At 44.8% G+C, this 21,780-nt stretch overlaps 1 protein-coding gene across 4 annotated transcripts in view; it reads right to left on the bottom strand.

Annotated features, from left to right (window-relative positions):
* PPM1B (protein phosphatase, Mg2+/Mn2+ dependent 1B) overlaps nt 1-21,780 on the bottom strand; it is a 101,507-nt gene that overhangs the window by 46,392 nt on the left and 33,335 nt on the right. For 3 of the 4 annotated variants that reach the window (XM_039357738.1, XM_039357736.1, XM_039357739.1), the window contains exons 2-4: nt 15,328-15,462; nt 4,470-5,337; nt 21-138 (exon numbers count right to left, since the gene is read on the bottom strand). In XM_039357738.1, coding sequence (XP_039213672.1) covers nt 21-138; nt 4,470-5,315 — 964 coding nt within the window. In that variant the 5' untranslated portion in view covers nt 5,316-5,337; nt 15,328-15,462. Of the gene's footprint in view, nt 1-20; nt 139-4,469; nt 5,338-15,327; nt 15,463-17,467; nt 20,073-21,780 lie in introns of those variants that run through there. The other variant, XM_039357737.1, reaches the window with a different exon arrangement.

Here is a 21,780-nt window from a genome sequence, read left to right as displayed (position 1 = left end):
TACAAAAATCAACTTCTTACCTTCCACTCGTGATTCCAAATGCTTATCCAAATCTGCATCTCTTTTCATTGCCTCATCTGAGACCTTAGGAGCATTTGAAAAGCAAACTAGAACAATACTCATGTTATCACGACTTCCCTATATTTGGAGAGGAAAAAAACATTACATAATTGATATGAATGCTTATCCTTTTCACAACCTTAGACTACATGTTTATTCAGTTAAAATATTTTTAAAACTTTCTGTAACTGTTTGTCAGATTCATTTTTAAATTTCCAAATTTAATTAGGTAAACTCCCATTAAACTGTTCTACTGACTAAACAGTTTTTAATGAAAAAAATAAAGACAAACTATTTCCATTTCTTGTCTGTATGCCTTCAAAATCTTCTCTGGAAGACAGGGAACTCGAGAGAGTTAGACCTGCAAGGCTGAACAAAAGTCCAACTGAGTAGGTAGACTTGGTCACCCAACTTTGAATTTTTCTCAAATAACTTAGTGCTTAGGAGATTTATCCCACACATAAATGAATTCAGAATATCTCATATAATTATATCATTTTGCAGCAATGTTCAGCTACTCAAATTGTTATCAGTATGATCATGAAGCACCATTTCTACTTTGGTCTGAATAGCTGCATCTTTTTACAAAAGGAAATCAAGGAGCAAGTAATAATCTATATAACTATAATTAAACAAAATGTTATCAACTGTGGACAAGAAGGACACATGAGCTAGAGCAGGGGTAGGCAACCTTGGCTCTTTTATGACTCGTGGACTTCAACTCCCAGAATTCCTGAGCTAGCCAAGCTGGCTCAGGAATTCTGGGAGTTGAGGTCTATGAGCTAGAGGATATTGCAATCTTGTGGATTTATAACTGATTACACAATCATATCCAAATAATGCTCATAGTTGAGCCTTAACAAAAATTCAAGTAGGGTTACAGCGCACCATTCTCAGTCCAGTGTTACTCTTTATAAATGATTTAGAGCAGCAGTTCCCAACTTTTTCTATACCCCACACCCCTAGAACGCTTCTAATATATTCTCACACCCCTTACAAAAGTTTGAAATAACAGCAACGAATTATACACTATATACACTATAATTTTGAAAACCCAAGTTTTTGCACCCCCTGGAATATCGTCTCGCACCCTGGTTGGGAACCCCTGATTTAGAGAGAATGAAAGGAATGCTTAACAAATTTGCACTAAGGCAACTAGCTAATACGTCATAAGATAAAACCATAATTTAATATATACTTAGTTAAGACTGAGCCATTGCCAAACTCCAGAGTGAGGTTCAGCAGTGAGAACTGGAAAGGTTTACATCTGGGTAGGAAGTTGCAGATACAGTACATCAATACAGGACTGCAGAGATCCGGATTGGCAGCAGTCTTATAGAAAGGTTCTTAGAGAACTAGTCAACCACCACCTGAATATCAGCATGCAGAAAGTACTGTGTGTGGATATCAGGTGCTAAAAGAGTTTTCATCTCCTCTGCAATGGACTGATTACACTTGGGACTGTGCCCTGTTTACTAATTTATATTTATTTATAATTTCAATTTTTAAGGCCACATTCTCATCAGTGATTCTGGACAGCATATATTAGTTTAAGAACAGTTAATAATTTTTAAAAAAACAACAACACTGGGATAGCAAACACATTCTCAATTACTAAATTACATCATGAATAGCAGATACAGACATTATCCTAGCTCAGTGACTCTGGAGAGAACAGGAAATGGGACTATGTGGAATTCAGAGGGGAATGTTGTTCTAAAGCAGCGGTTCTCAACCTGTGGGTCGCGACCCCATTTGGGGTCGAATGACCATTTCACGGGGGTCGCCAAAGTCCTGGTGTTTTTCCTCATAGAATCCTTATGAAACGCAGTCCGGCATTTTTTTTGTTTTTGTTTTTTTCCTCCTTTTTCATGAGCTGTGCTACTCCTTCTTATTCTATTGGCTTTTGAAAGCCAATAGAATAGACTCTATTCAAGAGAGTCTATTCTATTGGCATTCGAAAGCCAACAGAATAGACTCTCTTGAATAGAGTATAATTTTATTGGCTTTCAAAAGCCAATAGGAATTGTCCAGGCTGTCTCTGCCCTGCTGAGCCTGCCAGTGGGCAAACGTTGCTGCAAGTTGTCTGCAGCTGAGGCAAGCTTTCTGGAAGTTTCCACCCCTCCCTGCTGAGCAACTACTAAATGTAAGTAAAAGAGGGCCAGGAGTGAGAGGGCCACCCAGGAGTGCCTGGGCCAGTGGTCGGCCTGCTGCTGCTTGCCATGGCTGCCCAGGAGCACCTGGGCCTGCCTGCTGCTGCAGCGAATGGGCAATGGCCAAGGTAGGCTAGAGGGGCAGCGGTGGGCGCTGGGAGGGTAGCTGGCACACTTGTGGCTGACTCTCAGCTGGCTGTCGGGAGCCGGGCGGTGTGTAGTGGCCCCACTGGTTCCCCACCGACATCCGGACACTTGAAACGCGCCCCCGACGCCGCCCCGGGCCGGCTCAGCTGTGTGGGCGACCGGTCTGAGCCGAGCCCTCCGCATGATGAAGGGGACGGCACCACGCATGCACGGTGCTCCCAGGCCAAGGCGGTTGCTGGGCGACGGCCCGCGTGCACCCTCGGCCTTCCCGGCATGCGCTCCAGCCGCAGGAGAGGAGGCGGAGCATACGCGCCTCCTCCTGCCCCCGCCCACAGGGAAATACAGGTAGTCCTCGACTTACGACCACATGGTTGGGGGTCGCGGCATTAGGAAGGTTGAGAACCACTGTTCTAAAGAATAGGCATAGTAAAAGAGAAGAGGTAACACACTTTAAAAGAGACATGGAAAAGCTGGAGTGGATTCACAGGATACTTGCTAGAATAAGGGATCTTGAAACCAAGCCCTATGAAGAATTATTAAGAGAGCAGGCAGGGAAGAAAATATGGCAGGGATCTACAAAGTATCTGTCTATCTGTCACATGCAAGAGGAAGGAAACTTGGAATGTATTTGTAACTCTGGGCAGTTTACAATCATAAACATCTATCCATATAGATCAGGGGTAGGCAACCTCTTTTATGACTCATGAACTTCAATTCCCAGAATTCCTGAGCCAGCTCTGGGAGTTGAAGTCCATGAATCATAAAAGAGCCAAGGTTGCCTACCCGATATAGACTGTTTCAGATTCCTCCAATACCAGTAAGCTTTGCACATTCTTTACAAGAATCAACCAGTTGAAATTAAAAGGGTTCCAGCTGAATATAGCACTTTCCCAGTGATAAATGTTAAGCAAAGAAAACAGTGTGATAGGTAATCCTTGACTTACAACTTGTTTAATGAGAATTATGATACTTTGGAAAAAGTGCCTCATGACCTATCCATGAGGTTATATGATCATAAATCAGGAGCTTGTTAAGGGGATTGCATTTACAACAGCTGCAGTGACTTAGGGTCATGTGATAGCAGTTTGTGACCCTCCCAGCTGGTTTCTATCCAACAAGCAAAATTAATTGGGTAAGCTGCATTTGTTTAATGACTGCAATAAAAAATGACCATAAAATCAGGTTTGGTCATGTGATTGCTATAATGGCTTCATTGTCTAGCAACAGAAATTCCCAATTGTGGTTGTAAATTGAGGATTACCTGTAGTGACAAACTCCCCATCAATTGAAGTTTTCAACTAGAAGCTAAATAGCTAATTATTGGGATGATTTAGTGGATTTTCTCACTATCAGGGAATGGATTAGATTGATTTATAGGAGCCCTTATGCATTTTATGATTCTTCAAGTCTTAATTTTGTAATATATGAAAGACTGAAATTCATTTAAATAATTTTAGATATTTGAAATATTTGAGTTATTAACATTTTGAAAATCAGGTTCTGCTTTAAAAAACATCAAATGTAAAACATCTGCACTACATTCTACTTAAACTAACATTTTTACAAAATTGAAGACTGGATATTATTTGTTTACAAATAATGAGCAATTTGAACATATATAAATTTCTGTATCATTAATTCTGGAAATTTTAAAGCTTTACAATAACAGCTATAAATGTACTTTAAATAGTAATGTGACATTTCATTATCAAATGCAAACCCTGGAAAAAATCAATGGTAATAATACTGGTTTGAGTATTTGAGTGGCGAGGAGAAGAGCTTAAACACTGAAAAGCAACGCATTTTTTTCCTTAAGAAACAATATTGCTTTACTTCATGAAAAGAATCTAGCTTTGGAGTGTTTTAAATATTAATTTTTAAGAGTAAATATAAAGTAGGTTGTGAAAAATTTTAAAGTGCTATAATTTGGGTTGTATAAAATACATTGCCAAGCCCAAACAAATAGCAGATAAATGATTAGTAAGACGGCATCATACGATGGTAGCCTCATCAATACCAAATCTATGCTGTTTTTAGAATTAATTTTTGTTCAGTTTTAATGGTAAAAGGAACATCTAAAATAATCTTTAGTCTGAAAAGTTTACATACCTTGTGTAAACAGGTATCCACTACCCAATTGCACACTTTTTCCAGATCATCTGATACTTCAAGCCTAGATTTAACAAATTCACAGAGCTCCTCATTGCTCATTACATCCCAGATTCCATCACAAGCCAAGACAATAAATTCATCCTCTTCAGCTCTTACAATTTCATAAACCTCTGGTTCTGGAGAAACAAGTTGTTCTGTAGGACCTTTGCCGTCAACGCATTTGTAGTCATAGTCCCCCAGAGCACGAGACACTGCTAATGAGCCATTAACACGCTGAATCATGACACTCCCGCCTGCATTCTGAATTCTCTCCTTCTCCCTTGGATTGCAAGGCTTGTGATCTTGTGTTGAAAAACAGACCTGTCCATTCCTATATAGAACAGCACGTGAATCTCCACAGTTGATAAAATAAATGTGCTCAGGTGAAATCATAACTCCCACTGCTGTTGAGCCACTCCTGTCCATGCCATTTCTGAGGTCTGAAAAATTGCGCATATATTCATCAATTTTCAAGAAGCCAGTTCTGATTCCACTCTTAACATTTTCTACTGAAGGTTCAAGAGCACAGCCAGGCTGTTCTGTTCCCCTGAAGTCTTCATTGTTAGTGATATGTTCTAATAAGTGGTTTGAGCAGTAATTTGCCACACGAGATCCTGCGTGACCATCATAAACAGCAAAGAAAGACCAGTCCTCCAAACCATGAGGAATTCCTACAACAGCTGTGTGAGCATCTTCCATTTCAACTCTCCAGCCTTGCATACTGCTGAGGCCATAACGCAGGCCATTTCCTGCCCCGTGAGCATTATGTTTCTCAGTTTTTGGTTTATCCAAAAATGCACCCATGTTTCCTAATTTACAAAGATATCTGCAAAAGAAAATGTGATCCTAAGTAGAAGATCATAACACAGCACAAAACAAGGAAAAGATACTTGTCCACTATACAAAGTCTGTATTCAAAACAGTCAAATTATGATAATTATTTCAGACTACTTTGGAAATACAATCTTTTTATAGAATGCACTCTATCAAGACTTGTATTCAGTCCTTACCCATTCCACTTTAAAGAAACAAATGCCTTTTGGCCAGTCTTTCTTAATTAACATTAGTTTTACATTTGCAAAAGGGATGTAAAATGTTTGTTTTCGCTGACTAGAATGTCCAATGGACAAAATAAATAAGCCCAAACCTTGATATATGTAGTAATGATCTTTTTGTTATGAAATAATAAAAAAATGTACAAATCACAAATCCCATCTTACATTTGCATATCATATCTCTAAATTTGTAAATTAGTAACTATTTTAATATGCATATTTCTTTTACTTGTTCTCCTACTTTAAGTATGAAGTAGCAGATACATATACAGTGGGGCAAAAAAGTATTTAGTCAGCCACCATCAGATGACACTGATGACATAAAATTTGTCTATATAACCATTACTGACTATAGCTGGGAAATATGTACAGTGGGGCAAAAAAGTATTTAGTCAGCCACCAATTGTGCAAGTTCTCCCACTTAAAAAGATGAGAGAGATCTGTAATTGTCATCATAGGCAGACCTCAACTATGAGAGACAAAATGAGAAAACAAATCCAGACAATCACATTGTCTGATTTGGAAACTGTAACTTCTTCTTTAAGAGGCTCCTCTGTCCTCCACTCATTACCTGTATTAATAGCACCTGTTTGAACTTGTTATCAGAATAAAAGACACCTGTCCACAACCTCAAACAGTCACACTCCAAACTCCACTATGGTGAAGACCAAAGAGCTGTTGAAGGACACCAGAAACAAAATTGTAGACCTGCACCAGGCTGGGAAGACTGAATCTGCAATAGGCAAGCAGCTTGGTGTGAAGAAATCAACTGTGGGAGCAATAATTAAAAAATGGAAGACATACAAGACCACTGATAATCGCCCTCGATCTGGGGCTCCACGCAAGATCTCACCCCGTGGGGTCAACATGATCACAAGAACAGTGAGCAAAAATCCCAGAACCACATGGGGGGACCTAGTGAATGACCTGCAGAGAGCTGGGACCAACGTAACAAAGGCAACCATCAGTAACACACTACGCCGCCAGGGACTCAGATCCTGCAGTGCCAGACATGTCCCCCTGCTTAAGCTAGTACATGTCCAGGCCCATCTGAAGTTTGCTAGAGAGCATTTGGATGATCCAGAAGAGGATTGGGAGAATGTTCTATGGTCAGATGAAACCAAAGTAGAACTGTTTGGTAGAAACACAACTCGTCGTGTTTGGAGGAGAGAGAGTGCTGAGTTGCATCCAAAGAACATCATACCTACTGTGAAGCATGAGGGTGGTAACATCATGCTTTGGGGCTGTTTCTCTGCAAAGGGACCAGGACGACTGATCCGTGTACAGGAAAGACTGAATGGGGCCATGTATCGTGAGATTTTTGAGTGCAAACCTCCTTCCATGAGCAAGGGCACTGAAGATGAAACGTGACTGGGTCTTTCAGCATGACAATGATCCCAAACACACCACCCGGGCAATGAAGGAGTGGCTTCTAAGAAGCATTTCAACGTCCTGGAGTAGCCTAGCCAGTCTCCAGATCTCAACCCCATAGAAAACCTTTAGAGGGAATTGAAAGTCCGTGTTGCCCAACGACAGCCCCAAAACATCACTGCTCTAGAGGAGATCTGCATGGAGGAATGGGCCAACATACCAGCAACAGTGTGTGCCAACCTTGTGAAGACTTACAGAAAACGTTTGATCTCTGTCATTGCCAACAAAGGATATATAACAAAGTATTGAGATGAACTTTTGATATTGACCAAATACTTATTTTCCACCATAATTTGCAAATAAATTCTTTCCAAATCAGACAATGTGATTGTCTGGATTTGTTTTCTCATTTTGATTCTCATAGTTGAGGTCTGCCTATGATGACAATTACAGATCTCTCTCATCTTTTTAAATGGGAGAACTTGCACAATTGATGGCTGACTAAATACTTTTTTGCCCCACTGTACATATTTCCCAGCTATAGTCAGTAATGGTTATATAGACAAATTTTATGTCATCAGTGTCATCTTAACAGGCAGACTGCATTAAAACATTCAATTGAGTTATGAACAGAACACAACCATGTGAATCTATACATAAGAATAAAGATTAAAACAGTACTCATGGTAATTTAAAATAGTATTTAGTAGACAAACATCTAGATATAAAATTGAGACAATTTCCTATTTATAGTACAGTTTAAAAAAATTAAGTTGCAACAACTTAATTATAGGGCTCTTCAAAGCATTGGAAACAGGTGCTTTGTAAATTATGTTAGCATCACAAAGCGGTATTCCAAAAATGAAAACTGTTGCAACTTTTATAAGGCCTATGCTGCTACTTTAAAAGCTGTCCCCAAGTGCCTCAGGAAATATGTACATGCTTTTGGCTGCTTTAATGCTCTGAAGAGAACTGCTTTTTCACATCAATACATTTTGCAAAATGCAGTACTTCTTTCAAATATTGTCTACAATTCCTGAAAACAGTACATATTTTCCTCCAAAGCCAACATATTTAAAAAGAATCTATAGATCAAACAACTCTGAAGGATATAGTGAACATCATTTTTTTTCATAAACTAGATGGCATCTACCATATTCTATGAATCAATGGTGTTTAGAAATCAAAGATCAATCCCAAATGAGCCTCCTCATAGCATCAGTTTACTTACATATACTGAGTTACGAAATAGATGGGGCGTTGTCTTACCTGAAAGCCTTTTCTCAGTACGGAGATGGAGAATCCACCAATGGGTTTTCTCTGTCTGCCTGCTCTTGAGACCAAGTAGCCAAACTTGATACGCACCCTCTTGCTAGGAGATCCAGTCTCAACAAGGGTGAAGTGGCTGAAGGTGGACGAGGTGTTGGCTCTCAAACCCTTGGATAAGGCCTAACTGACCTAAAGGGTGGGTGTGGATTTTCCATCTCCGTACTGAGAAAAGGCGTTCAGGTAAGACAACGCCCCTTCTCCAGTACAGGAGATGGACAATCCATCAATGGGACATACCAAAGCCTCACTGTCCCGATGGGTGGGAAACAGATAAGGCCGGAATAGTGTCTTCAGAGACCACTTGCTGGAGTACCTCCGACCAAAGGAGGCTTCCGCCGAAGCAAAGCGGTCAATTCTGTAATGGCGTACAAACGGGGAAGGTGAGGACCATGTCACGGCCCTGCAAATCTCCTTGAAGGACGCCTGAGTGGCCCATGCCGCAGAAGTCGCAGCACTGCGAGTGGAATGGGCAATGAGATGACTTGGAGCCGGCAGGGAAGAATACTGGTACGCCTACGCGATGCAATTCCGGATCCACTTGCCCATAGTGCCGGCGGAAACTTTCTGACCCAGAGAAGCTGAGCGGAAAGATACAAATAGGGCTTCAGACCGACGAAATGGCTCCATGCGCTTGATATAATACCGCAGTGCCCTGCGGATGTCCAGCGTGTGCCACTGCCGCTCCAAGTCATGGGAAGGATTTGGGCAAAAATTTGTTAAGATAACTTCCTGTGCCCTGTGGAAGAGCGAATTTACCTTCGGAACAAAGGTGGGATCCAGATGTAGGACCACCCTGTCACTGTGAAAGATTCAGAGGTCATTCCTAACCGACAGGGCAGCCAGCTCAGAGATACGCCTGGCTGATGTGATGGCAATCAAAAACACCACCTTGAGACACAGGTTCCGCAACGGAATGGTTGCAAAAGGTTCAAATGGTGGTTTTGTCAGAGCGCGAAGGACACGAGGCAATTCTCAGGAAGGGTGCCTGTGTACCACAGGAGGCCTGGTGTTACATGCACCCTTGATAAAGGCATGAATCCTAGGATTGTGAGCTAAGGGAACAGAATCCGCACAGGTGAATAGTGTGGACAGGGCCGTCACCTGTCTGCGAATAGTCGTGGGGGCAAGTCCCCTGTCCAGCCCGTCCAACAGATAATCTACTATCTGAGGGATGATCAATTTGGAAATATCAAGTTGTCACCTTTGACACCAATGGCAAAAATTTTTCCAAGTAGAATCATAGATGTGCTTGGTCGCTGGACGAGGAGAAGCCTGAATCACGGCAATGGCGCGCAGGGAAAATAATTCTTGGGTCATTATACTGCGCTCAAGCTCCAGACTGTCAATTGTAACCACTGAGGGTCTGGGTGCTGGAGAGTCCCCTGGTGTAGCGACACTCGATGAGGGGGAATCGTCCATGGGGGAGACTGAGAAAGGTTTATCAGGTCGGCAAACAACGGCCTCTGTGGCCAGTACGGGGCCACGAGTATCACTTCCGCCTGCTCCTGGAGAAGCTTGCGGATGGTCGCCGGTATGAGTGGTAGGGGAGGGAAGGCGTAAAGAAGGCCTTGTGGCCACTGAGTCCACAAGGCGTCCGTCCCCTCCGCCCCCGGAAGGAAATAGCGGGAGTAGAACCTGGGGAGCTGGGCATTGGCCGACGATGCAAACGGGTCGAGGATCAGGTGGCCGAACCTGTGAGAGATTTCGGAGAATAGGTCCGGATGTAACCCCCACTCCGAGGGATTCACGGTGGAGCGACTCAGGAAGTCTGCTTGCTGGTTGTTGACCCCCGAGATGTGTTCGGCCTTGAGGGAGGCCAGATTGGACTCTGCCCAGGAGAACAGGAGTCGTGCCTCGGACATAAGGAACCTAGACCTGGTGCCCCCGGCGGTTGATGTGTGCCTTGGATGCCACATTGTCCGTAAGGACCAGGACGTGACGACCCCTGATCCAGTGCCTGAATTGGCGAAGAGCTAGATGAATGGCCCTGAGCTCTAGCCAATTGATGTTGTGTCTCAAGTCCGCGTGGGACCAACATCCCTGCACAAACTGAGACTATAGATGGGCTCCCCAACCAAACAGACTGGCGCCTGTCATGATGGTGATGCGGTCTGGTTCCTTGAAGGGTGATCCTTTGGTCACTGCTTGCGAGAACCACCAGCGAAGCACCCTACGAATGTGAACCGGAACCCTGACCTGACAGTTGGATGCGCTGGCATTCACCCGCTGAAATAGTAGGAGGAACCATTGGAGGTCCTGCAAGTGAAGTCTGGCCCAGGCAGCTATGGCTATGCAGGAGACCATCTTTCCTAACAATTGGGATAGCAAGACCAATGGAACTGTGTGCTCCTTGTATACCCAGCGAGCCAGCTCCCTGATGTTGGCCACCCACTCCTGGGGGAGATAGACCATGCAGTTGAAGGTGTCTATGACGGCTCCCAGGTGCAGAAGCCTGGATGAGGGAATTGTCTGGCTTTTTTGAAAGTTGACTGAGAAGCCATGTTGTTGGAGGACCTGAATGGTGTGTTTCACGTCCGCCTGAGCTGCCTGGAAGGATGACGCTTAAATCAGGATGTCGTCCAGGTAGCACTGGACGCGTATTGAAATCTTCCTCAACTGGGTGGCCAGCACGGCCAGGATTTTGGTGAACACCCTGGGTGCTGAAGAAAGGCTGAAGGGGAGTGCCTTGTACTAGAAATGTCTGCCTTTGTAACAGAACCTTAGGAACCGCCGGTGAGCTGGATGAATGGGGATGTGGAGGTATGCTTCCGTGAGGTCTATTGAGGCCAGGAAGTCTCCCTGTCTGATGCCTCCCAGAATGGACTGGAGAGATTGCATCTTGAACTTTTTGTAAGTGATGTAATGATTGAGATGTTTGAGGTCCAGGATTGCTCTCCACCCCCCCCCCCGAGGTCTTGGGAACCACAGAGGATGGAGTAGAACCCCCATCTCCAGAGGTCCGGTGGTACCGGTTCTATGGCCTGAATATCTAAAAGATGTTGGATGGCTTCCTGCATGAGTCCTTGTTTGAGTGGGTCCCTGGAGACGGAACAGACGGTGAATCGGTCTGGGGGTCTGGACCAAAACTCCAGGGTCAGCCCGGACTGGATGGTCTGTAAAACCCAGTTGTCCATGGAGGTGAGTTCCCACTGGTGGAAGAAGTGGGCTAATCTTCCCCCGATGGGAAGATCAGAGAAGGAGTCACTTGGACTTTCGGTAGGGATGACCTGCCCCTCGAAATGGCCGCTTGGCCTGACTCTGTTGCCTGGACCGGAAACCTGGCATAGAGGCGGTCATACGGTCTGTCCTTCTCATTGTGTATGGTCGGGAGGGCTGAGTGGTGGTTGTGCCCATTGTCTGACGAAAGGACTGTCTACGAAAGTAAGGAGTGGGGCGCTTGTCGGACTTCTTGTTCAAATGAGCCATGACCTTGCGCTTGTCCTTGTTTTCTACAAGGTACGGAGCCAGAGCCTCCCCAAATAAGTTGTTGCCCAAATAAGGAGCAGCCACTAGACGCCGTTTGATCTTGGTGTCAGCCTGCCAGTGTTTTAACCACAACATCCTCCTGGCAATGATATTGGATGCTATGGACCTGGAGGAAAAGACGGCTGATTGAAGCGTTGCATCCGCAGCGTACTCAGTGGCCGCTACAATCTTGGCTAGGTCCTGGTGGGTCCTAATGTCCTCAGTGGGAATCCTGGCCTGGATTTGGCGTAACCATAAAAGAGTGGTCCGGACAAAAAAAAGACACGCACGTGGCCGTCTTGATTGCCCATGCTGAGTGATGGGTTTTCCGGAATGTTTGTTCCCACCTTTTGTCGTCAGCTTTGAACGCCTCCGAGAGATCCCCAGCAATTGCCATCTGGGATACCAGGGGGGTCCAGGCTTCAGCCACCTTAGGTACCTCCAGAGCATCAGTGAGGTCTGTGGAGATGCTAAAGATCCTTTTGTCAGTCCCACTTACTGAAGGAAATGAAGAAGAGGAAGCCCATTGTTTCTTGTTCCCTTTCAGAAAAATGGAAGAACACGAAATGAGACGTTCGGTTGCTACCTTCTCAAAGAATATAGGATTGGGGCTGGTGTCCAATAGGGAACTGGTCGGACCCTATGTTCGCTGTGGATGTGGCCTTGCGCAGAATTGTGAGAAAAAGATTTGAATTGAACAGACCCTCCAAAGGGGAGGGCTCAGGGGGAAGTTCCTCATTCTCTGAGAGATTACTTTCTGGTTGTTCCTCATCTTGAGGGGAGGAGTAACCGCTCATGGAAGACTGTGCGGGGGAGGTTGGCTCCTGGAGTATGGGAAACTCCGTAGGAGGATCATAAGGCGGCATGGCTGATGTGGAAGCCCCTTGATCGGGGCTATGGACCAAACATTGCACTAAAGCCCGGTCCACGACCTTGGCTAGCAAGGCCTCAAGGCGACCGTCGAAGAAGATATCTCCGATGTCCGGTTCCCTGAGTCCAGCGGCCGTGGGCATAAATGTGGGCTCTGGGGTTGGGTCTGGTACTGTTGTTGAATGTTGAGCCAATGTAGGGGGTGAACCTAGTGTGGCCGGTGTCCTTGGGATGGACCATACGCCCTGAGTGGATGTTGATGGGCCTAAGGGAAGTTCGACCTCGAGGGCCGCCAACTGATCCATATCTAATTCGGCCTGCCTCTGTGCTCTGGAGAACTCCTTCTCCACGGCCTGGTGCTTACGGCTGGCTTGCTTTTCCGCCAACTTGGAGGGCTTCTTGAGCGTATGCTTGGTCTTAGCTTTGGACTTGCCTGCCGCCTTCTGGTCAGAAGGTTTATGGCAGCCGTAACTGGAGGATAGAGAGGCCGTGCTCATGGGTTGAGGCAACGGCGATTCCTCCATCCTGCTTGAGCAATCCCAGGAAAAACTGAGAAGCTCTAGCAGGCAAGTAATTGGCAGAAGCGAGATTGGAACAAGTAACAAGACTGCTCCCCTGACCACCCGACCAGCAAAAAAATCTCTCTGGGCTTTGGTCACGGTAATTGAATCAGATACCGAAGGCACGTTTGGAACCACTCTCTGGGCTCCGCCCAGAGGCCTTAGGTGGCCAGGCAGTGTGCACAATAATGGAAAAAAAAACCAGGTAAGACAACCCCTAAAGGGGGTGTAAAGGCCTGAAGAGATCAAAAAACTCAATTGGCGGCTACCCTATTGAAGGAGTGTGATAGGAGGGTTCCCCCCCTTATTGTGTGGCCTAGATCTGTTGGACTACTGAGTAGGCCCCATTGGTCTAAGCAGGCCTCCACGTGCAATTCAAAATGGCCGCTCGTACTGCGAATAGGCCTTGTTGGGCTTAGAGAAGCACGAGGCTTCAAAATGGCCACTGCAATAAATGGGCCTCGATGGCTATAAACGGCCGTGTGAAACTGGGATCAGCTGCTCCCAAGAGCTAGCCCCCCCAAGCCACCAGAATCTGGGAATGAATCCGACTACTGCCAACCCCAAAGGAGGCTGTTCGCGGCTCCCCAGTGGTCTCGTCAGTCTCAAAATGGCGGCCACTGTTTGTTCTCCTTCGAGAACCGCCTCCGCAGCCCTTACGATTGAATTTCTAAAGACCGGGTGAGTCGCGACTGCAGCGCTAGCTGCTGCGTTGAATTTTGTCTTGGAGGGACTTCCTCAGACCGGCCGGTCAAATAGAGGGTTAAATGAGTTTGTTGCCAATAACTGCAGCCAAAATGGCACCCGCGACTACCCTAGGCTGCTCGTGAAGGCTCAGACAGTCTGGATTCAAGTATCTGAATCTGGACCTGCAGCCTGCAAGTCACCCCAAAAACAAGGGACAAGAACTGGGGAGAATTGGGAGAAATGTGCTGTAAGCAGCCCCTGCTGAAGTTCCCCCCCCCCGGGCCCTGGGGAAGGGAACTGGGAATGGTGCAGGGAAACTCCAACCCCACCCAGTATTTGTGGGGAAATTGTTAGAAGGGTAGTAATTTAGAGTTTGCCAATAAAATAGGGAGAATTCACCAATGGATTTCTTTCTCTAACTTGCTATCTGCTGAGAGCCAAACCAGATACGTCTTCAAGAGCTGAGACCAAGTTAAGGCTGGATCTCCTAGCAAGAGGGGGCGTGTCAAGTTTGGCTACTTGGTCTCAAGAGCAGGTAGACAGAGAAAACCCACTGATGGATTCTCCATCTCCTGTACTGGAGAAAGTATTGTTCCTGATTGACAAAAAAAATATCTAAAACTTGGTTAATGTATATGGTGCACAAGATAGTATAGTTTAACTATCAGACATTACAAACTGCTGTTATTCAGGTAGCCATTCATTTGGTGACCAAAGTTACAACAGCACTGACAACAATGATTTGTAATCAGTCAAACCATCACATCCCTATGGTCACATGATCAAATTTTGGGTAATTGGCAAACAGCATGTATTTACAACAGCTGCAGTGTCCCAAGGTTAGGCGATTGCTATTTGCAATCTTCTCAGCCAGCTTCAGACAAGCGAAGTCAATGAGAGAAGCTGGATTTGCTTAACAACCTATGATTCATTTAACTTCATTGATTTGATTAACCACCATGGTGAAAAGGTCATAAAATTGGGCATGATTCACTTAACTGCCTTGCTTAGCAACAATTCTACTCCCAATTGTAGTTGTAAATTGAGGACTATCTATATTTTTGTAAATATAAAGCTAATGGACTTCAATAAAAATGATGCTGAAACTGAAAATTCATAATAAATATTGCAGAGAGTAAGAAAACAGAACATCTTCGGCGTATGCCTGTTCCAAACATAGTCTATTAATACATTAAGTTCCAACAGTTAGATCAGTGGTTCTCAACCTTTCTAATGCCACGACCCCATAATACAGTTCCCCATGTTGTGGTGACCCCCAACGACTTATACATCACTGGGTGCCAGGGGCGTGGCCAAAGAAAAGGGGGGGAAAATGGCGGACAGCCTTGTTTGGCGACCCCCGTGAAATGGTCGTTCGACCCCAAATGGGGTCCCGACCCACAGGTTGAGAACCACTGAGTTAGATAGAGATCAGTTATGTACTCTATTACATTTAATTAACTATCAAGAAATATTTACCTGTACTTCTGCCAATTTTTGTTCAGTTCTAAAAACTTATGGTTTACATTCCTTCAGCCAATAGGCATAGAACAGATTAAACTTGAAAGCCTTCAAATCATGCAGAATGCAATACTTGCTGTAACTTGGAATTTCCTAGGAAAAGAGATAATATTAATTAGAAAATAATACCGCAGAAATAATTTGCAGTTTAGGAATGTATGAAATATTTCATTTTGCTATCCTTATAGTTTCAGACACATACAATGTTAAGATTTCTTTATAAGTCATTATTAACATTACACCAAAACTTTCAAATACATTTGAACAGGTAGGCCCCTGTCACTGTAAAAATAGACTACTCATGGTACAGTTCACTTCTATGATAGGCTAAAATACCCTTAAAAAAATTCAATGAACTAAAGGATCAATCTAAGTCAAAATATATTTCTAGCCTTAAAATATTCAGGACAGAAGCTTTAGAAGATTTGCAAATAATAAATAACCCAAATGGATGCTTCACTGTGGCAACATTACTGAATTCAAACAGGGAAAATTTTCTATAATTAGATATTGTATTAATCAGAATAAATATTATATCTGAAAGAAAAAAGTCCCTCTATTTTCCTCCAACCATTTCAAAGCAGATATAGGAAGGCTTGGAAGAGATGTGGTAATTTCATAACGGAAATGCTAACTTATACAACCTGTGTAAAATAAAACAGAGGTGAATAAACCATTAGGTTACAGTACTGAGCTGCAAAAATCTAGATGATAAATAAAAGTTTTGGTACTTTTTTGCTGCCATGTAGTATTCATCCTAATTTAAACAACACAGATATACTCTAATCTCTATAGGTTGCTGATAAATTTTGGCTATATGAAGATATACTACTAAAGTGACAGGGAATAGGAAAATAAGATCAGTAAGCTGTGCAAAACATTTTCCCATGTACTACTGCTGCTTTCTGAGATTACAGATTGTTCCTCCCTTTTTTGCTTACTGACACTGCTATGCATTGCAGCTCCTTTTTACTCTAGACTTAATGCTAATAATTTGCCAGTTAATTTCTGTAGCATGACTAAGACTTCATACACACCCTCAACAATTTGCTATTAAGAAAAAAAAGATTTCCTCTTTCCTTTGATTTCATTTTCCACATAAATAACCCTTCCCTCTTATTCCAACCTCCTGGCCTCTGAATAGGTAATTGAGGATTTATCAGCACTCTGAAAAAACTGGGGCTGACAGAAATTAATTCCGTATGATGCTGAACGGAAGAAAGTAAGAGATCTACGGATTTTACTGAGAACAGGGGATAGACCCTTTAATATGTATGTGGTAAAAGATAAACATTAATATATTCAACAAGGAAAGACTATTAATTATTTTCTCTCTCTCTCTCTCTCTCTCTCTCATTGTACTGCCTATATCTAATTAATCTAACTCAAATTTGGTTTCATTTATTTTAATTTAAAGATTTAATTTAAATTCCTGTCAGTTTTTTATAGGGGCCCCAAGATACTACTTGAAGGCAAAGTACAATTCTTGATACTAAAAAATATGGTGCTTTCTAATCTAAAAAAAACAGTTTCACAATATTTTCATAAACTGATGATCTGCAAATATACATTCAATATAAATTTCTGTAAGTTTCTGCATTTTTTGCAAAATGCATTATAAATCAAAACAATGCCGTTATCTAGAGAATAATGCATACATTTCTTTTCCTGCTTTTCCCCCTATTCTGTCTATAAAATTTAAGATAAATTTAAAATTACAAAAATAGTAAACATATTTAGCACAGTATGAAGCCTTTTTTTGACACAATATATAACAAAACAGAAATTCCAGTTTGTCTAAAAAAAATTATCAGAATCAGTCTGTTGGAAAGATCATTTTAGCTATTACATCTAACTCCCGGCTGACTGAAGGAATCCAAAGTAAATCATCCATGATAAATGGCTGTTTAGCCTCACACAAATACATTCAGTGAACAGGAGTCCAACGTGTTTCTGGGTAATTGTGTCCATTGTCAAACTCTTTTCACAGTTAGAAAGTCTTTTTCACCCTAAGATTTCATCAGGATCTGCCATTCTATAACTTAAATCTATTCTATGTCCTGCAATCTGAAATAGCACAAAAGGGGCGTTATCTTACCTGAACACCTTTTCTCAGCATGAGGAATGTAGAATCCACGAATGGGTTGTTTCAGTCTTCAGACCAAACAATCAAATTTGCCACGCCCCCGCAGGGTCTGAGCATGCCCCAGTTTCAAAAAGGGTGAAGCTAATGATTGTGAGACGTGATGGCTCCCGAATTGCTGACACTAACCTAACTACAAATAATAGTCAGGGAGGGAGTGGATTCTACATTCCTCATGCTGAGAAAAGGTGTTCAGGTAAGACAACACCCCTTCTCCAGCATGTAGAGGAATGTAGAATCCACGAATGGGACATACCAAAGCCCCTATGATCCCACGGGTGGGAAGCAGGTTGGTTAAGTGTTGGACGGAAATGGACCACTTGTTGTAAAACCCGACGGCCAAAGGCAGCCTCTGCGAAAGCAAACTTATCGAGCTTGTAGTGGCGAATGAATGGTGAAGGGGATGACCACATAGCCAAATCTTACAAATGTCCTCAATGGATGCCTGAGTTTGCCACGCCGCTGAAGTGGAAGCGCTTTGAGTAGAATGTGCTGTCAGGTGACTAGGGACAGGCAAAGAGTAAGCCTGGTAAGACTGAGCGATACAGGCCTTAATCCACCTGGCTATAGTGGAGGATGAAACCTTCTGTCCCTTGGAAACTGCGTGGAAAGATACAAATAATGCCTCCGATTTGCGAAAAGGAGCTGTTCTGTTATTATACTGACGCAGTGCCCTGCGTACGTCTAGGGAATGCCACTGCTTCTCTAGTGTGTGAGAAGGATTGGGACAAAAGTTCAATAGTACAATTTCCTGAGTGCAGTAAAACAGTGAATTCACCTTGGGAATGAACGAGGAATCTAACCTAAGCATCACTCTATCCTGATGGAATGTACATAGGTCTTCCCTGACTGAAAGAGTAGCCAGCTCTGATACGCGTCTCGCCGACATAATGGCCACTAGGAAGGCCAGTTTATGTGACAAAATACGAAGAGGACAAGACCTGATAGGTTCAAAGGGAGATCTTGTGAGTGCCTGTAGAACTCGAGGTAGTTCCCAAGATGGATACCTGTGTACTACCGGAGGTCTGGTGTTGGGAACTCCTGGGATGATGGGACAATGGAATGGAGTTGGCACAGGTAAGCACCGTAGAAAGAGCAGCCACCTGCCTACGGAGGGTGTTGGGTGCTAAACCCTTATCCACTCCATCCATGAGGTATTCAAGAATCACTGGAATAGTGATGGAAGAAATAAGACAAACCCTTACGGGTACACCAGTCAACGAAGTTCTTCCAAGTGGCATCATAAATCCGGTTTGTCGCCGGCGGTCTAGAAGCTTGGATCATAGATAACACTCTTGAAGAGTAAGATCTGCGCATCAGGAACTGGCGTTCAGATGCCAGACAGCTAGTTGAAGCCACTGCAGATACGGGTGCCGTATGGCCCCTTGCGTTAGAATTATTCTCTCTGGAGGTATATGCCAAGGGGGAACTACGGCGAGGTTCACAAGATCTGTGAACCATGGACGCCTCAGCCAATACGGGACCACAAAGATTAGCTCCACTCGTTCTTGTAACAGCTTCCGGATGACGGCCAGAATCAAAGGAAGAGGCGGGAATAAATATAGGAGGCCTGCCGGCCATGGACTGCGGAGGGCGTCTGCTCCCTCCGAACCCTGAGATGGGTACCGGGATAGAAAGCGGGGAAGGTGGGCATTCACCGGGATGCAAACAGGTCGACGCTGGGTGGACCAAAACGGTGAATAATCTCTCGGAAAAGACGCCACTCCAAATGATCTATCGTAGATCGACTCAGGAAATCTGCCTGGCGGTTCTCCACCCCTGATATGTGTTCTGCTTTTAGTGAAAACAGATTCTGTTCTGCCCATGACCTCAGACGCTGGGCTTCGGACATTAAGGTCCGAGATCGAGTGCCACCCTGTCTGTTGACATGGGCCTTTGCCGCCACGTTGTCCGTCAGAACCAGCACGTGGCGGCCTGCCACCTTCCTGTGGAAATGGTGAAGTGCCAGGTGTATGGCTCTGAGTTCTAACCAATTTATGCTTTTCTTGAGATCCTGTTGAGACCACCGTCCCTGGGCGAATTGAAGATGTAAATGTGCCTCCCATCCAAACAGACTGGCATCTGTGGTTAAGGTTACTCGAGTCGGTTCTCGGAACAGGGACCCCTTGGACAACGCCGGGGATATCCACCAGATAAGGGACATGAGTGTCTGTGCTGGGACTCGCACCCTCTGTGGAAAGAAGGCTACCCCTCGTTTCTGGTAGGGGAATAGGAACCACTGTAGTTGTCTCGTGTGAAGCCTGGTCCAAGGCACTATGGCAATACATGAGATCACTTTCCCTAGCAGCTGTGATAGCAGAAGTACAGGTTTTTCCTTGCGCACCATGGTGATCATGGTGCATATGCTGACCTGATGCTCCTGAGACAGGAAAACCTTGCACCAGTTGGTATCTATTATTGCGCCCAAGTGGAGCAAACGGTTTGTTGAGATGGGGCATTGTCTTACCTGAACGCCTTTTCTCAGCACGGAGATGGGGAATCCACCAATGGTTTGAGACTGTATTCCTGCCCAATCAGATCAGTCAGCCAAAATTGCCACGCTCGTCCTGGACCACGAGATCCCAGTCTTGACGCAAGCGAAGCCAATTGACTGACAGCAAGACGTTGTGGCTCACCAATTAACTAATCCTAGGCCTATATGACCTACGAGGGTGGAAGTGGATTCTCCATCTCTGTGCTGAGAAAAGGCGTTAAGGTAAGAAAACGCCCCTTCTCCAGCACTGGAGATGGAGAATCCACCAATGGGACATACCAAAGCCTACTGTCCCTGAGGGTGGGAAGTAGACTGGTCCCGTGTGTTACTTTGGTGTACCACCTACTGAAAAACCCTCCCACTGAAGGAGGCCTCTGCAGAGGAAAATTTATCGATTTTATAGTGGCAGATGAAGGGTGATGGCGAGGCCCATGTGGCCTCTCTGCAAACTTCCTCGATGGAAGCTTGAGTGGCCCATGCCGCGGAGGTGGCTGCACTCCATGTGGAGTGTGCTGTGACCCGTCTGGGAATCGGCAATGCCTCCGCCTGATACGCCCCAGCGATGCATGCTCTGATCCACCTACCAATGGTGGAAGAAACCTTCCGACTCTTGGAAGAGGAGTGGAAGGATACAAAAAGCGCTTCCGAACTGAGGAATTCCGCTGTTTGTGATATATAGTACCTAAGAGCCCTACGGACATCCAATGTATGCCACTGACGCTCCAGGTCGTGCGCTGGGTTCGGACAGAAGTCCGGTGGCACTATCTCCTGTGACTTGTGAAATAAGGAATTGACTTTTGGGATGAAAGTCGGGTCTAGTCGCAGGACTACTCGGTCCCTGTGGAAGAAACACAGGTCATCCCGTATCGAGAGTGCCGCTAATTCAGAAATATGTCATGCCGACGTGATTGCCACCAAAAACGCTACCTTATGGGACAGGTGGCGGATGTCACATTCTTTTAGAGGCTCAAACAGTGCCTTGGTAAGCGCCCGTAGGACCCGTGGTAGGTCCCACGAAGGGTACCTGTGTATGGTGGGGAGCATGATATTTGCGGCCCCTTTAAGAAAGGAACGGAGTAAAGGATGATGGCTCAGTGACTCCCCGAGTTACAAGAGAGAACCGTGGAAAGGCGGCGATCTGTCTACGTAGTGTGTTTGGGGCCAAGCCCCTCTCCAGACCGTCTAACCGTCTAACAAGTAATCCAAGATGTTGGGGACCGTTAGTTCCCTGATGGACAGGTTCCGGCCGAAACACCAGGATTGAAAGTTTTTCCAAGTGACCTCGTATATGCAATTCGTGGAAGGGCGGCAAGAAGCCTGAATTACCCTGATGACCCCCTGTGAATAAAGCTCCCTTGTTAAAATCGAGCACTCAAGTGCCAGACGGCTAATTTTAGCCATTGGTGTTCCGGATGGAGAATCACCCACTGACTGAGTGAGACCCGGTCTGGAGGAATCTGCCAAGGATCTGTGGTGGAGAGGCTCCTCAGGTCGGCGAACCAACGGGGCCACCAGGTGTATCTCAACTCGCTCCTGAAGGAGTTTGCGTATTACCACCAGGAGAAGAGGCAAAGGGGGAAAGGTGTAGAGCAGACCCTGTGGCCATGCACTCCGGAGCACATCTGCCTGTTCTTCTCCCGCGGATGGGAACCAGGAAAAGAAGCGAGTCAGCTGGGCGGTGATGCGAACAGGTCTACTAGCGGTCTGCTGAAGCGATGACAGATTTCTTTGAAGACCCTCGGATGGAGACGCCATTCCGAGTGATCGACTGTTG

The sequence above is a fragment of the Crotalus tigris genome, unplaced genomic scaffold, assembly GCF_016545835.1.
Source record: "Crotalus tigris isolate CLP2741 ecotype Arizona unplaced genomic scaffold, ASM1654583v1 scf7180000018941.1685476, whole genome shotgun sequence".
NCBI lineage: Eukaryota > Metazoa > Chordata > Lepidosauria > Squamata > Viperidae > Crotalus > Crotalus tigris.
This window is presented reverse-complemented; position numbering and strand designations above follow the sequence as displayed.